This window comes from Geotrypetes seraphini, chromosome 4 (genome assembly GCF_902459505.1).
Source record: "Geotrypetes seraphini chromosome 4, aGeoSer1.1, whole genome shotgun sequence".
Taxonomy (NCBI): domain Eukaryota; kingdom Metazoa; phylum Chordata; class Amphibia; order Gymnophiona; family Dermophiidae; genus Geotrypetes; species Geotrypetes seraphini.
In genome coordinates, this window is record NC_047087.1 from 175,923,209 (window position 1) to 175,939,536 (window position 16,328).

Genomic DNA, 16,328 nt, shown 5'->3' on the forward strand with positions numbered 1-16,328 from the left:
CTTTTAGATGAAAAATGAAGCTATACAAAAAGGAAACACTTAGCTTTTATATTACCCAACGGAGAATCTGCCATTTCACACAGGGCTTCTTCAGGGGTTAGTATCTCATTCGCTTCCTTATCCACCAAATTAACACCTTATAATAAAAGAAAAAAGTCTATCTTAGACAAATGTTGCTTGGTAAGTGGACTAAAAAGAACCAACCCTACAACAATGGGGAAATGCTCACTGTTAGGTGGCAGTGTTCAGTCTGCCATTACAGCTGAATTTACATTTTTAAAATGGCGCCCGATATTTAGCAAGGACGCCGTCAAAAACTGACAGATCACCATTCAACACGTCAGCTGTTAAAGAAAGAATTATAGGGACTGCCTCTTAGCATTCTTACATCAGTGGAAGGAGAAAAAAGGGCAGGGAAAACAGATTGACAAAGCTGTCCAAAACACACCCACAATTGCCGTCATTACGTTGTTATATACTTCAAAGGGCAACGGACTTTATAGAATAACATCTAATTATGACATGCCCTCGTTTTGCACCTTTCATGTAATGAAGGATTTTAAAAGTTTGAATATAGACATAAAGAAATAAGTTTGAAAACATAAAGAAATAAGTTTTGAATTAAACAAAAATATTTTGTAAGGTTTTTGGGACCATTGATAATATCCATGACTCCAGAAAGACTAGGAGTATGACCCGTTGTAAGGGTGTTTGAGGTCCTTTTCCTTACATTTTTTAGACTTTTTTTTGGTATGTTGGTGCATTTCTTACCATATTGATTTTTGATTTGCGGACTGATTTTCTGGCTTCTGCTACTTGATTTGCATACAGTTTGAAGTACACTGGTATAGATTGATAGTGCATTATTTGGGTGAAGGAGACTCATTGTACTTTTCCCCTTTCCCTTTATCCTCCCTTTATTTTTATTTTTCTACTTCAATGTATTTATTTACTTACCACGTCACTCTATCTTTTGGTTTCCAGTATGTCTATTTGTTATATTTTCCTCTCATATTATTTTCTTTTTTTATCATACCTGTATTTGCTATATTTTAATTTGAATTTTTTTTAGTTAGTTCTCCATTGTAAACCATTTAGGTACCTGTTTATAAATGGTATATCAAAGAATAAAGAAACCTGGAAACTTTTAAGATGATAGGCCATTTAGGTTTGTTTATTTCATGGCACTTGCTTATGAGAGTATTTATAAAATACACTTGCTTTATAATGGAGACTTGATTATATGAAAGCCACAATTTGATTAGCTAATTGAGCTAAACCTATAAAATGACGGTTCAGACTTCAAACATGCTAGATGCTCACACAGCATCTAAATCTGATTCTGCTGCCTGTGGAATATCCTTAGTCTTGTCAAGGTTAATAGCCAGTTGTAGAAAGAGAGGATAGTATCTGGAACCAACCCAATAACCCATGTGCCATGCCCATTTGCTTAATGATATCTTTAAGCTATCATATTCTTAGCAATGTGACATAATTACAAAATTTCATACCAATGTACCACCATTTCTGCTTAAAGATCAGCTTGGTGTTTGACAATAAAATCACTTTTTCCTTTATTTTTGCCAAATGTTTGAGATGTTTTAATAACAATCAAACATTCCATTATGTCCCACAGATCAATCTAGAGACAAGTAGGTTGTGCCCATCTATAAGCAGATAGAGATAGAGAGAACAGTAGAAACATAGAAACATAGAAAGATGACGGCAGAAAAGGGCCACAGCCCACCAAGTCTGCCCACTCTTCTGTCCCACCCCATCGAGTCCGAGTACTAATGACCCAGCTCCTTAGCTCGACCCCCGTAGGGATCCCACGTGGATGTCCCATTTATTTTTAAAGTCGAGTACACTGGTGGCAGCCTCACTTCAGTATTTTCTCTATCTAGCAGGTAGATGATCATAACCTGTGCAGCTCTGGTTTGCATCTGGCTCCTGGCCTGTCCCTTGGGTTCAGATGAACTGTTTGGGGGTGAGAGGCTTTGGTGTATATAAATACAGATGTGAACAACAGGACTGAACAAATTAAAGGAATGCAGTGGAACACATGAGCAATGCTAAATAGTAACATTAATTTAGGATTGTTATTGAGAAAGAAAATCATAAAGGGAGAATGGTATAGAAAATGAAATGTATGAATGAATAAATAAAGTTTTGACACATACATAAACATTTACTGCCAAAAGAGAACTTGTCAATAAGGCTTTCAGATTTCCTGTGTATTAATAAATTGTTCCATTGTAAATAGATGGATAAATTACTAATGTCTATTCAATGTTGAATTATTAATTTTAAAGCATTTGAAATGAAGAAATTGAATAGTGGTAGGTCATTTGAAAGTGTTCTATAGCAATAATCTTAAAGATAAAATGCTTAAATGACAATGATTCTTTAAATTTTAGAATGTCAAGAATTTTAGTCCAGAGTAGACATCTGACCAAAAAGAATTAATGGTATTGCATTCAAATAGTAAATGTGTAAGAATGCCTTTTTTCTTTCTTGATAGACTACTTTGAAATGATTTAATGGGGACCAACGTAAATGATGATTTTAAAAAGTATAATGGTTATATTACTAAAAAGGACAAGGAAGGATGTGGATCCTGAAGCCAAAAAATTTTCTACTGCTTATCACTTAGTGAAGCCCATATGTAACTCTCAAGCTTTTTGAGTTTTTAAACTATTTTTAATTAACTTGAAAAAATTATTAAATTATTAAAAACAGGACAGATGCTATATAACCCACAAACAAGGGAGAGTGTTGTTTATAGAAAATAATGTACTATGTCAAAATTATTATGGTTTTAGATGAGAGTTAAAGGCAGGAAGGAAAAAGCCTCAGAACTTATTATAATGCCCTCTACAAGGGCATCACTAAAAAGGAAATAAGACGTCTCCAGATTATACAAAACACTGCTATTAAAATCATTTACGGTGCGAGGAAATACGATCATGTCTCCCCCCTTCTAATTAATGTCCACTGGTTACCTGTCGAACATAGAATTAGCTATAAAATTTTACTATTAATCTTCACCACTCGTTCATACAGTCTACCAGAATTTATTGACCGACTACTTATTCCCTATTACCCTGCCAAATCTCTTCATTCTACATCACAAAACCTCTTAACTGTTCCATCTCTCAAAATTATCAATACTTTAAGAATCAATAATTTCGCTGTCACCGCACCTACCCTATGGAACTCACTGCCTCATCATTTACGGATGGAATCTTCAATAAAGCAGTTTAAGGCAAACCTCAAAACTTTTTTTATTTAAGGATGCCTTTGGATAAAAATGTTCTTTTCAGGATTAAACTACGCCAGTCTCCCTACCTACCTTGTGTTTTTACCCTTAATGTTCTCTGTACTTAAAATATTGGAGTTCTTCCCTCCTTCCCTCCTGTGTATAGTTAACTTACGTGTTCCCTGTTCAATCCCTATTAGATTAACACTGTCTTGTTTTTAATATTTTAATACTAAACGTTTTGTTTTATAAACTTTTATTTTTTTATTGCTGTACACCGCTTAGAAATTTGAATAAGCGGTATAGCAAACATTTTAATAAACTTGAAAACTTGAAACTTAAATGGGACATCAACCCAAAGTACATCATAGGCATAAAAAACCTTCCTTGAAATTCTAAATTTCTTAAAATGTACAGAAATATTTGTGCTCTACAACAAAATTAATATTGAAAAAATATAGCAGGGAGAGGTGTTTCCCGATGACGACGTGAAGTTTTCCATGGCAAGGTCTTTCTATGAGTTTTGCTGAAGGGTTTTTTCCTGAAAATGATGCCGCATACTAAAAGAAAGGTGGCGGTCAAAGCTCTCCTCATGAGCTCTAAGACCACTCTTACCTCACAGAAGACCGTTGAATCCTTTGCAGTTTGAGCTCCGAAGTTGAGTTCCGGGGGTTGTCCAATATCGGGATTGGATGTTACACTCTCGCCTCCGGAGAGCAATCCACTGCCTTGCTCCTTGGCCCCTGCAAGTTTGGAGGGGTTTCTTACAGCAGATGTTGCCGAATTAGAGGTCCCCGATGGGAACGACTTTGCAGGGGACTCTTTGGAGCAAGCTGCTGTTTTCAGCAGCAAGAAAATGCCTGAGGCGGTGTTATCAAATGGAGTGTTCATCAGAAACTTGATACGAAGTTGGACACTTCAACTAAAGAAATAACATTTCTTAACATTTCTTGTAAGTAAGATTGACTCTCAATCAGAAACCTTGGTAGGTAAAATTCCACTGTAAATGTTTATTAAGGTATCAAGATAAAGATTATATTTTCTGGGATCCTCTACAATTAGAGCAGTTTTTACTGGTTCAAGAAACTCATAAATCATTATAAATTGAATTTGATAATTACTGTCTAATAGGAGTTAATTAAAATGAAACCAGGATGAATAGAGAATTTTGATCCTTTTGCAATAATATTTACTTGATTTACATTACTAAAAAATTTTTTTTAATATGATTGTAAATTTTTTCTGTTTAAAATAGTAATCTCCCTAAATGTGGGCTTGATGGAAATTGTTGTTTGTTTTAATATTACTACAGTTATAGTTTATTCCTTTTCTCTTTTTGTATCGAATTCCATTCTTGTATTTTGTGTAATGGATAATTTTGAAAATTACAATAAAAAAAAGAAACCTTGGTAGGGACAAAATCTGAATTTTCCACACAATTCTTATAGTTACAAGAAGAAATGGTAACTTTAAAAGATACTTCAATGTCCATAATTAAGGACAATCAAATACTTAATAGGAAGATTGAAATGTTAGAGAATTATAATAGAAGACTGAATCTTAGCTTCTTGAAATTTCCAAAATTGCTTGGGATTTCTCCTTTAGATGCTTTTAAGAAATATTTGATTGAAATTCTAAAATTTTCTTCTCAAAATATACTTCCAGTGTATAAAATATGATGAATAAAATATTATGTTTCTTTAAAGAAGACAGGAGATTCCCCAGAAACTAATGTGCAATTGCTGAGGAACGAGATCTTAATATCTCTGAAATTTTGGAATCTTCTTTAACAGATAATTCTGAAAGGTCAACATTGTTGGTTTCATTTGTATTTGAACAAGATGTAAATTTGATTATGAAATTATACTTCAGAAATGCCCAAGTCCCCTTTTGTGGGAAAAAGATATGGGTTTACAACAGACGCAAAGTGTGAAAAGAGCTTTTTTGGATATGAGACAAGAAGTGTTGGCACTGGGTGCAAAATTTTTGTTGGCTTATCCTTGTAAATGTCGTATAAAATATTTGTTAACCTACTATTTAAACACACTTAAATGAAGAACCATCAATATCTATCAATCACTAAAATGTCAGAACTAATCTAACATTTATGCAGCACTTCATTCATCAGGAATTACAAGTTGTCTTATTGATCCTCAGCAGGCCACCGGGCACTCAAGCATTTTTCATAGTACCGGGCTTAATGCTCCCAATCGTCATCGGATCCAATTTTATTAGATTATTTAAATACTTTAAGTGTTTATAATTTAGTGTTAAGTCTTAAATAAATATGTACTAAAAGTACTTAGCTGTGCAAAGATGCTTCATACGGGGGTAGAGTCACCAACATGTTTCGCCCATGTGTTTCAAAGGGCTTTTTCAAAGCTACCACTCCCTGAAAGATAGAAAGAGAACTAAGTCCCCATAAACTATTGCTAATTTTTAATACATACTTTACATTCACTAACGTTAAATAATTCTTAGATGAACTAAAAACCTCTTTATTCTCCTATGCTTACCTACCTACTTTCAACCATTCAAATCGACCACAGCGTCTGGTAAAGAATGGTGCCACTATTCTTAATTGAGGCATTTAAACGCTCCACCATGCCAGCTGTCAACATCCCATACGTCCTCCAGACGTCAGCATCTGGCGTCAGAGCGTGCATCACTTAACTTTATTACTCTACATTGTTTTGTGAATGATTCTGTGTAGGACACGCCCCCCAAGACCCCCCCCTATAGCAGGGATGCCCATTCAAGTTCATTATTTAACCCAGTAGGGGTAACTGTATTCAAGCGGTAGATCAAATGCCGTTCTAACAGGTTAAGTCTCCACTCCCAGTCTCCCTCAAGCTTGATCTCATCCATACTATCAATCACTCTGCACTTTTAATTTGTTCTATTTTATGACCCTTAACTATCCAGTATTGGACTATTGGGGCTTGTAAGGAATTAATTATAATACGTGATTTATGTTCATTTAAACGTATATTAATTGCCCGCTTCGTCCATCCCACAGAGACTAGGTTGCATGGGCAGAATATTATATAAATCACTTTTGATGTTTTACAGATAGTGTTAGTCTTTGCCCTGACTGTATAACCCGATTGGGGGTCAATCCATTGTGGGCCTTCCATAATGATATTACACCATTAACACTGATGGCATTTTCCATGACCTTTCACTTCTATATCTTTATCATCCATCCTATCATGTTTCCTTAGTGCCTGCCCAATGGTTTTACCCCTAAAGTAAGAAAACATGGGAAAATCCTGAAGACCTTGATGGAGGTTAAGTATGGGCCAGTGCTGTTTTATCAGGGAGATGAGTACCCCCGATGCTTTAGAGTAAGATAACACACAAATTAATCGACTCTCTTCTATTGTACTAGGCTTGTCCATTAGTAACAGTTCTCTCTGGGCATAACGTGCCCGCAGGTACGCTTGCCTGTTAGAACTCTTAGGATATCCTCTCTCCAAAAAACGCTCTCCCAGGTCCTTAGCTACTCTTTTATATTCATCCAGGGTAGAACAAACCCGTCTTGCCCTTAAATACTGGCTAATGGGGAGACTATATTTTAAACGATAGGGCTGGAAACTGCCAAAATTGTTTTTGAACGCCTCTCTCCTTTTTAGAGGTCTAAGGAAGAACCTTAAATTTGTTTCTATTGTATGTATTCCTATTATGTTTTTCTTTTTGATTCTGTATTGTTTGAACAAGTGTGTACTTGTGAGTTTGTTTGAAAATTGCAATTAAAAAAAAGAAAAAAACATAGCAGAAGTGAAGGGTTTTCCCACCCCCAATATTGATTTAAAACAATGGGTTAATAGCCCATTTCCGTTCTCTGAGGTTATTTCCTTTCTGCCTTTTTTTCTTTTAACTCTCACTTGAAATAATAGAGTAATTTTACCATAGTATATTGCAAATGCTATATATTTCAGGTACCGCCCCCCCCTTAAAAAAATAAAAACCTATGTAGGAATGAATCCCAACTCACTCTGCCAGGGTAGCACATTATAACCTCTTTCTGTAATGTGTGCATTTATTACAGTTTGGCATGTCCTCTTGCACCTTCCCATTTTAACTTCTTGCTGCTTATTTCCAACAGCAACGTAAGCTTTTCCCTTTCTTTGATATGGCGTACCAAGGCTTTGCCAGTGGTGACATCAATCGGGATGCCTGGGCCGTGCGCTACTTCCTTGAACAAGGCATTAACCTAGTGCTATCACAGTCCTTTGCCAAGAATATGGGCTTGTACGGTGAGTATATGGCAACTGGGATTATCCCAGGATAAGCAGGCAGGTATTCTCACATTTGGGTGACGTCATCCGACGGAGCCCGGATGCAGACGCCTCACAAGCATACTTGCTTGAAGAAACTCGAAGTTTAGAGTCGCCAGCACCGTGCAGGGCGCGTCTCCTCAGTTCTTAGTTTTCTGCGGAGCTGAGAAGTCCGTCTTCGACTCTCTGCGTTAACTTTGTTACTTGTGCCTTCTCTAACCGCGGTTTGTGTTTATTTTCTTCACGAATCGCTGTTTTTATCTTTCTTTATTTTATTTTCGGTTAAAAAAAAAAAAAAATTTTTCTTCTTCCGTTTGATTTTTGGGGCCGGCCACTCAGCCGCGGCCCGATAGCTTCGATCTTGCGGCAGCTGTTTTCACTTCTATGTCCCAGCCTGCTACGGGCTTCAAGAAGTGTAGCAAGTGTCAGCGCGCGATCTCTATTACGGACCCTCACCGTCGCTGCCTCAAGTGCCTTGGGCCTAAGCATCATCCTAGATCGTGCCTGCCTTGCCAAACACTTCAGCCTCGTGCTTTTAAGCTTCGTTGTATCCTGGTGGACAAGCTTTTTGAAATGGATTCTTCTGACCCTCGACTTCGAAGATGATCTGAACTTCCAAGGTGACCTTGGCCTCGACTTCGGCTTCGACTTCAGCCGATGGTCCTCCAGCTTCTACTGCTTCCATCTCGAGCCTCATCAGACCTTTGTCTTTTGCAGTGGCTCTTACTGCATCGACATCTGCTGTATCTTCTCCTGTTTCCTCAGGTCAGATAGCTCAGCAGACTGTTCCAGTGGTAAACATAGAAACATAGAAATAGACGGCAGATAAGGGCCACGGCCCATCAAGTCTGCCCACTCCAGTGATCCTCGCTATCTATCTTTGCGGATAGATCCCACATGCCTATCCCATCTGGCCTTAAAATCCGCCATACTGGTGGCCTCAATAACCCGAAGTGGAAGACTATTCCAGCGATCAACCACCCTTTCAGTGAAGAAGAACTTCCTAGTGTCACTGTGCAGTTTCCCGCCCCTGATTTTCCACGAATGCCCCCTTGTTGCCGCGGGACCCTTGAAGAAGAAGATGTCTTCTTCCACCTTGATGCGGCCCGTGAGATATTTGAATGTCTCGATCATATCTCCTCTCTCTCGACGCTCCTCGAGTGAGTAGAGCTGCAAATTCCCCAACCGCTCCTCGTACGGGAGCTCCCTGAGTCCCAAGACCATCCTGGTGGCCATCCTCTGGACCGACTCCAGTCTCAGCACATCCTTGCGGTAATGCGGCCTCCAGAATTGGAGTGATTAAAGTGCCTAAGACTACCAATTCGAAGCACAATCACACTACCCTGAAGGAACCTCCAGCCAAGGCAAGTGGACCGGTTTCAGACGCGGATCCATTTTTGCCGGCTTCCTTCCAGACCTTGTTGGAGAAGCACATCGTTCAGTTCATTACTAACATGGGACTGAAGCTTCTCCCTCTTATCCAGCCTGGGCATGTAGCAGACTCCTGCGAGGTTGAGCCGCTTTCCTTGCCTCAGTCTGATCCTCCACACTCTTTGCAGGGAGCAGAGTCTCTGCGAGTGTCTGGTCTGGCATCTAAGCACGTTCAGCAAGGAGCAGAATCTTTGCATGTGCCTCGACAGGATTCCTCACACTCTATACAAGGAGCAGAGTCTTTGAGAGTGCATCGAGGTTCCTCTACCTCTCTCCATTCTTCGATGAGGTCTCATCGCTCTTCGAAATCTGCTTCCAGGAACAGTTCTCATCACTGCTCGAAGCCTTCATCAAGCCATACTTCCAGACATAGCTTTTCCACTAAGCCACGTTCTACTCCACATACTCCTCGTTCGAGGTCTCCCATGCCGGACCTCGAGGATATTCCACATTCGATTGCCTCGTCCAAGTCACCATATTCATCTGATGCCTTTTTACATGTTGAAGCTTCATCTTCGACACAGGCTGCTTCGACGTCCTCGAGTCCTTCTCGAGGCAAAGCCCTGGCGGATCAACTCTCATTTTCATCTTTTCTCCGTCAGATGGCTATGGACTTAAATTAGATACTGGCTCCAAATACTCCAAGGAGTATCTCGAAGTCATGCATCTTCCTCAACTTCCGGCAGAGTGTCTTAAACTTCCACTTCATAAGCTTTTGAATCACACTTTTAGTCAGTGCATGGAGACTCCTTTTTCCTTACCAGCTGTTCCAGGAAAATTGGATTCTCGCTATAAAACTGTACACCGCAAAGGGTTTGACAACTCTCAGTTATTTGATCAATCCCTGCTTGTTGAGTCCTCTTTGAAGAGATCCCATCCTTCCAAGGTCTATGCCACCATACCCCCTGACAGAGAAGGGAAAACTATGGACAAATGTGGACGTCGCATCTATCAAAATGCCATGATGTCTTCTAAAGTCCCTAATTATAATATTACTTATTTGGAGTTCCTTATTTCTCTACTTCCACAGTTCATGAGTTATTTGGATTCTCAAAAGCACTTTGAGTTTCAAGAAGTTATTGCTTCTTTATCTCAACTTCGTTTACATCTTCTCCAGTCATCTTATGATGCCTTCGAGTTATCTGCTAGAGCAGCTGCTTTTTCATTGGCGATGCGTCGTCTTGCCTGGCTTCGTACCATCGACATGGATCCTAACCTTCAGGACTGCCTCGCCAATATTCCTTGTGAGGGCAATGACCTCTTTGATGAATCTATCGAGGCAGCCACCAAGAAATTGTCTGACCATGAAAAGTCCTTTGCTTCTATTGTCAGACCTAAGCCAAAGTCAACTCCTGTTAAACCTGCACGCCCTCCTCCTATTTATCAGTGGCGATTTGCTCCGAGGCAGGCTCCTTATACTCGTCCTCCTCTTAAGAAGCAGCAGCCTCAAAAACAGTAGCATAAACCTCAACCTTCTGCTGCACCTAAGCCTACTCAGCCTTTTTGACTGCTTAGAATAGAGCATAACCTCCATCGTTCTGCCTCTGCCTTCTTTTTCCCCTATTGGAGGTCGCCTCCAGCTTTTTTACCATTGATGGACGACAATTACATCAGACCTCTGGGTACTTACCATCATCAAGGAAGGGTACTCTCTTCATTTCAATCAGGTTCCTCCGGACCTTCCTCCAAGAGAGTATCCTTCCAGTCCATCCCAGACCGCCCTTCTTCTTCAGGAAGCTCAAGCTCTGCTTCGCCTCCATGCTATCGAGCCAGTTCATTTCGAACAGCAGAACAGGGGGTTTTACGCCCGTTACTTCCTTGTTCCGAAGAAGACAGGTGATCTGCGACCCATTCTGGATCTCAGGGTTCTCAACCACTTTCTAGTCAAAGAAAAGTTTTGCATGTTCTCCCTGGCATCCCTTTATCCCCTTCTCGAGCAGAACAACTGGTTATGCTCTCTGGATCTCAAGGAGGCCTACATTCATGTTCCCATACATCCGGCCTCAGGTCAATATCTCAGATTTCAGGTGGAGAATCTGCATTATCAATACAAAGTGCTGCCTTTCGGCCTAGCTTCCTCTTCCAGAGTGTTCACCAAGTGCCTAGTAGTGGTGGCAGCAGCTCTACGGAACCATGGTCTTCAGGTATTTCCCTACCTCGACGACTGGCTCATCAAAGATTCAACATCTCAAGGGATTATTCTAGCGACCCAACGGACTACCTGTTCCTCCAAAGTTTGGGATTCGAAATCAACTTTCCCAAATCTCAACTTCAGCTTTCTCAGACTCTACAATTCATTGGAGCTGTTCTGGACACTATCCAACTCTTCTGCAACAACGATAGGAAGCTCTTTGTCACCTCTGTTATACAGTGTCTTCCTGCTCCTCCATCTCAGCGAGACACATGATGGTACTTCTGGGTCACTTCTGCCTCCACAGTACACGTGATTCCTTTTGCCAGACTTCACCTCAGAATTCCTCAGTGGACTTTGGCAACTCAATGGACGCAAGTTTGCAACCTTCTTTCTCGACACATATCAGTCACTCCTTCATTGAAACAGTGTCTCCGTTGGTGGATGCTCTCTTCCAATCTTTCCAGAGGCTTGCTTTTTCAAACACCCCCACATCAGAAGGTCCTCACGACAGACTCTTCGACCTACGCTTGGGGCGCTCATCTCGATGGTCTCCGTACTCTAGGCCTCTGGACTCGTACGGATCGTCAGTGTCACATCAATCTGTTGGAACTCAGAGCGATCTTCAAAGCTCTTCACGCTTTTCAACATCTGCTTCATGACCAAGTAGTCCTCATTCGAATGGACAACCAAGTTGCCATATATTATGTCAACAAACAGGGAGGGACGGGATCTTCCTCCCTTTGTCAGGAAGCTCTGAAGGTTTGGGACTGAGCAATCCGCCACAACACCTTCCTCAAAGCGGTCTACATTCAAGGGGCAAAGAATTGCTTAGCGGACAACTTGAATCGTCTTCTGCAACCTCACGAATAGACTCTCCATCCCTCACCTCTTCACATTTTTTCTCAATGGGGAACCCCTCAGATAGACCTCTTTGCGGCTCCCCACAACTTCAAACTGCCTCAGTTCTGCTCAAGGATATTCTCTCCTCACCATCTCGAGGCAGATGCTTTTCTTCTGGAATGGACAAATTTCTTCCTCTACGCATTCCCTCTATTCCCTCTCATTCTCAAGACTCTAGTCAAGTTGAGGAAAGATCATGCCAACGTGATTCTAATCGCTCCTTGGTGGCCGAGACAACCTTGGTACTCCCTTCTACTTCAACTCAGCGTTCTCTGCTTACACAGAGTCAAGGATCTCTGCTTCATCCCAACCTGCAGTCTCTACACCTGACAGCTTGGTACCTTTCAACGTAACTCCTCTTCAGTTTTCTCAATCTGTAAGAGATGTTTTAGAAGCTTCTAGGAAGCCTACCACTAGACAATGCTATCATCAAAAGTGGACTAGATTTTCTACATGGTGTTTTTCTCATCATAAGGAGCCTCAGCATTCCTCCTTATCTTCTGTTTTGGACTACCTGTTGCACTTATCCAATTCTGGCCTCAAGTCTACATCTATCCGAGTCCATCTCAGTGCAATTGCGGCTTTCCATCAGCCTATTGAAGGGAAACCCCTCTCTGATCATCCAGTGGTTTCCAAATTCATGAAATGACTCTTCAATATTAACCCTTCTCTCAAACCGCCTCCTGTGGTTTGGGACCTCAATGTTGTCCTTACTCAACTCATGAAGCCTCCATTTGAACCAATTGATAAGGCTCATCTGAAGTATCTCATTTGGAAAGTGGCGTTTCTCATAGCCCTCACTTCCGCTCAGAGTCAGTGAACTGCAAGCTTTAGTTACTGACCCACCATTCTCTGTGTTCCTTCATGACAAAGTGGTTCTTCGTACTCATTCTAAATTCCTACCTAAAGTGGTCTCGGAATTTCATCTCAGCCAATCCATCGTACTTCCAGTGTTTTTTCTAAAGCCTCATTCTCATCCTGGAGAATCAGCTCTTCATACTCTGGACTGTAAACGTGCTTTGGCTTTCTACTTGGAACGCACCAAACCACACAGAACTGCTCCTCAACTTTTTGTTTCCTTCGATCTAAGTAAGTTGGGCCATACTATTTCTAAGCATATCATCTCCAACTGGATGGCGGCTTGTATCTCTTTCTGCTATGCCCAGGCTGGATTACCCCTTCACAGTAAAGTCGCAGCCCATAAAGTCAGAGCAATGGCAGCTTCAGTAGCTTTCTTCAGATCTACACGTATTGAGGAAATTTGTAGAACTGCTACTTGGTCCTCGGTTCATACCTTCACTTCTCACTATTGTCTGGATACTTTCTCCAGATGGGATGGACAGTTTGGCCAAACAGTATTACAAAATTTATTCTCCTAAATTGCCAACACACCCACCATCCCATTCTGGTTAGCTTGGAGGTCACCCATATGTGAGAATACCTGCCTGCTTGTACTGGGATAAAGCACAGTTACTTCCCATAACAGGTGTTATCCAAGGACAGCAGGCAGCTATTCTCACAACCCACCCAACTCCCCTGGTTGGCTTCTCTGCTAGCTATCTGAATTGAGGAGACGTGCCCTGCGCTGGGCGGGAAGGCACTCGTGTATGTGCGGTGCGGGCGACTCGAAACTTTGAGTTTCTTCAAGCAAGTCTGCTTGTGAGGCGTCTGCATCTGGGCTTCATCAGATAACGTCACCATATGTGAGAATAGCTGCCTGCTGTCCCTGGATAACACCTGTTACGGTAAGTAACTGTGCTTTCTAGGGGAGGGGCAAGTCAGAGAGGCCTTCTCTCTGCATCATGTTATGTTACCTATTTAGGACAGTTTCCATCATGAGACGGGTTTATAAAGGATTTTTTTTTTGTGTGCTTAAAAACCCTTTTTATGTGCATGCACGGGCTCTTTAAGGATTAAAGCCAGCAGCTCTGTCCCAACTTCAGGGTAGAAAGGAGTCTGGCTTTGACTGTTGCTGCTGCCCGGGTCTCGCTGAAATATTGGTTCTACCTACCCAGACGCAGCAAGACCCGGACAACACCTGTTACGGTAAGTAACTGTGTTTTATGTATTGCCCTGTGCTTATATGAGTTCCATATGTGAGAATATATTGCCTGCTTGTCCTAGGATAAAGCACAGGTACTTAACCGTAACAGGTGTTATCCAGAGACAACAGGCAAATATTAAGTTTTAAGAAACTTCACAACTGCCTGCATGCGCGAGTGCCTTCCCGTCCGATGTCCACTTGTGGTACCTCAGTTCCATAAGCAAGCTAAGAAGCCAACCAGAGAAGGTAGGTGGGTTGTAAGAATATCTGCCTGCTGTCTCTGGATAACACCTGTTACGGTAAGTAACTGAGCTTTATCCTAGGACAAGCAGGCAGTATATTCTCACATATGGGACTCCCTAGCTTATTAGAATGGGATGGAGGGAGAGTTGGCCAATGAAGGAAAGAAATTTTGTAGAATACTACTTGGCCGAAGCAACCCTCCCTTCAGGAAAAGATTCCAGACAGGAGTGGGGAATGAAAGAAGAGGTTCTGTAGAGCGTAGTTCCTTGTAAGGGAAAAGCTAAGGTTCTTTTGCAGTCCAAAGTATGAAGAGCCATTTCTTCAGGGTGAGAATGAAGCTTAAGAGAGAAAAGTAGAAGTACAATGATGAGATGTATACATCTCCTGACCTCTGTTGTCTAGAAAAAAGGAAGGGTATAAAGTACTGGTCATGGTGCAAATCTACATGGTGCAAAAGAAGAGAGCAACTGTGTGGAGAGAACAGGCTGAGACTTCCATCAGTAGAGACCTGTGGAGGTCGACAAGACCTATATCAAGCTGGAAATCAGAGGATGAACAGTTTGTTGACCTGAACACAGAAAGTACTCATAACCCAAAGGCAAAGTCTGAATGAAGTGAAGCAAGAGCTGAGCGGGAGAGGGGTAGAAAATATTCCCAGAAGGAAGATATGAACTAGGTTAAAGGCTTGATGAAATAAAAAGCCTAGTACAGTGAAAAAATCTCCCTTACTCCTTACAGGACTGCTGCAAGAAGGTTGCCTGGACGCAGCTGAAAGAGTTTGAAAGGGTAAGAAAAAACCAGCGTCTGCTGAAGTCACCTGGAATGGTACCAAAAGGTAAAACAGATGTTCGACTCCTGAGAGAAAAACTTTTGGCCATGGCTAGAATAAAAAGAAGCATTCTGGCTGTCTGGCTACAAAAAGCCTAGAGGCCGATTCCTGCTGAAGCTGAATTAGCGAATTTTGCAAGAGAGAAATTGGAGGAAACACTTAGAGGGATTGGTCCGTTCCATCCAGGAGAAAGGCTGTCATTGCTAGACAATGTGGAGAAGATTGTCTAGAATAAATGGTAATTAGGATTGAAGAATATATGTCAAGTAATTTCCTAGTGCTAAATATTCTCAGTCCTTTGACCAAAATCCCAAGAATTTGAAACCTCCGGCTGAGGTATTTAGTACAGTGGAATTTGAGTGACAAGGAGAGGTTGAGATGAAGTGCACCCGAGCACAGAAATTATCTTAAACTGAAAGAAATGTAAGAGACCTGTATGGAAACCCTAATAGGAAACAGATCTGTAATGCACATACTGACCCCAGAATGCATAAGCATTTAATTATAGGCTATATAGAAGAAATCATCAGTCCGGAGACTGACTCTGAGTAAACTGGAGCAAAAGAGAAAAAAAAATCCTAAAAAGGAAGTAGTGGAGCAAAAGGTATTGTGGGGAATGTTCCTTAAGAACAAGTGTAGGGAAAAACACTTGAAGTAAATGAATGCCTTCTAGGAAGGTACTGCGTAAACATTGATGGTACAGTGGAAGGCTTGTTGTGAAAGAAAACTGTTGTATCCTGCTAGGAAAGGAAAACAGTGAAAAAAAATTTGATATGGCAGAAATCTAACTTACACCCCTGTAAGATCACGTCAATATCCTGATATCAAAATATCCATGCAACAGGAAAAAAACCACCTTACAGGTTCTACACCCCATCTTGGAATCCTGAAGCAGTTGTAGGTTGAGTGATACATGGCAATTTAAGATGATTTTGCTGAAAGACATTTGGAGGAATCCAGGTTTACAGACTCTACACCCATTGTAGATTCCCGTCTTAGTGGCAGACAATAGGGAGAAACCCCCCCCCCCCACTTTACAGGCTCTACACCAGGGGTGTCAAACTCAATCACTTAAGGGATCGAAATCTAAAACATAGGCTAAGTTGCAGGCCAATTTTTTTTTATTAAGATACTTAGGGGGTCCTTTTAATAGGTACGCTAACCGATTTAGCATGTGATAAATGTATATCTTAATAAAGACTTTTCCT

The 16,328-nt window shown here is 41.0% G+C and overlaps 1 protein-coding gene across 1 annotated transcript in view; it reads left to right on the plus strand.

Annotated features, from left to right (window-relative positions):
- Positions 1-16,328, plus strand: part of GOT2 (glutamic-oxaloacetic transaminase 2) — a 120,296-nt gene that overhangs the window by 80,185 nt on the left and 23,783 nt on the right. Inside the window, exon 7 of the mRNA XM_033942000.1 lies at positions 7,368-7,518. Within this exon, the coding sequence (XP_033797891.1) occupies positions 7,368-7,518 (151 nt within the window). The remainder of the gene's footprint in view (positions 1-7,367; positions 7,519-16,328) is intronic.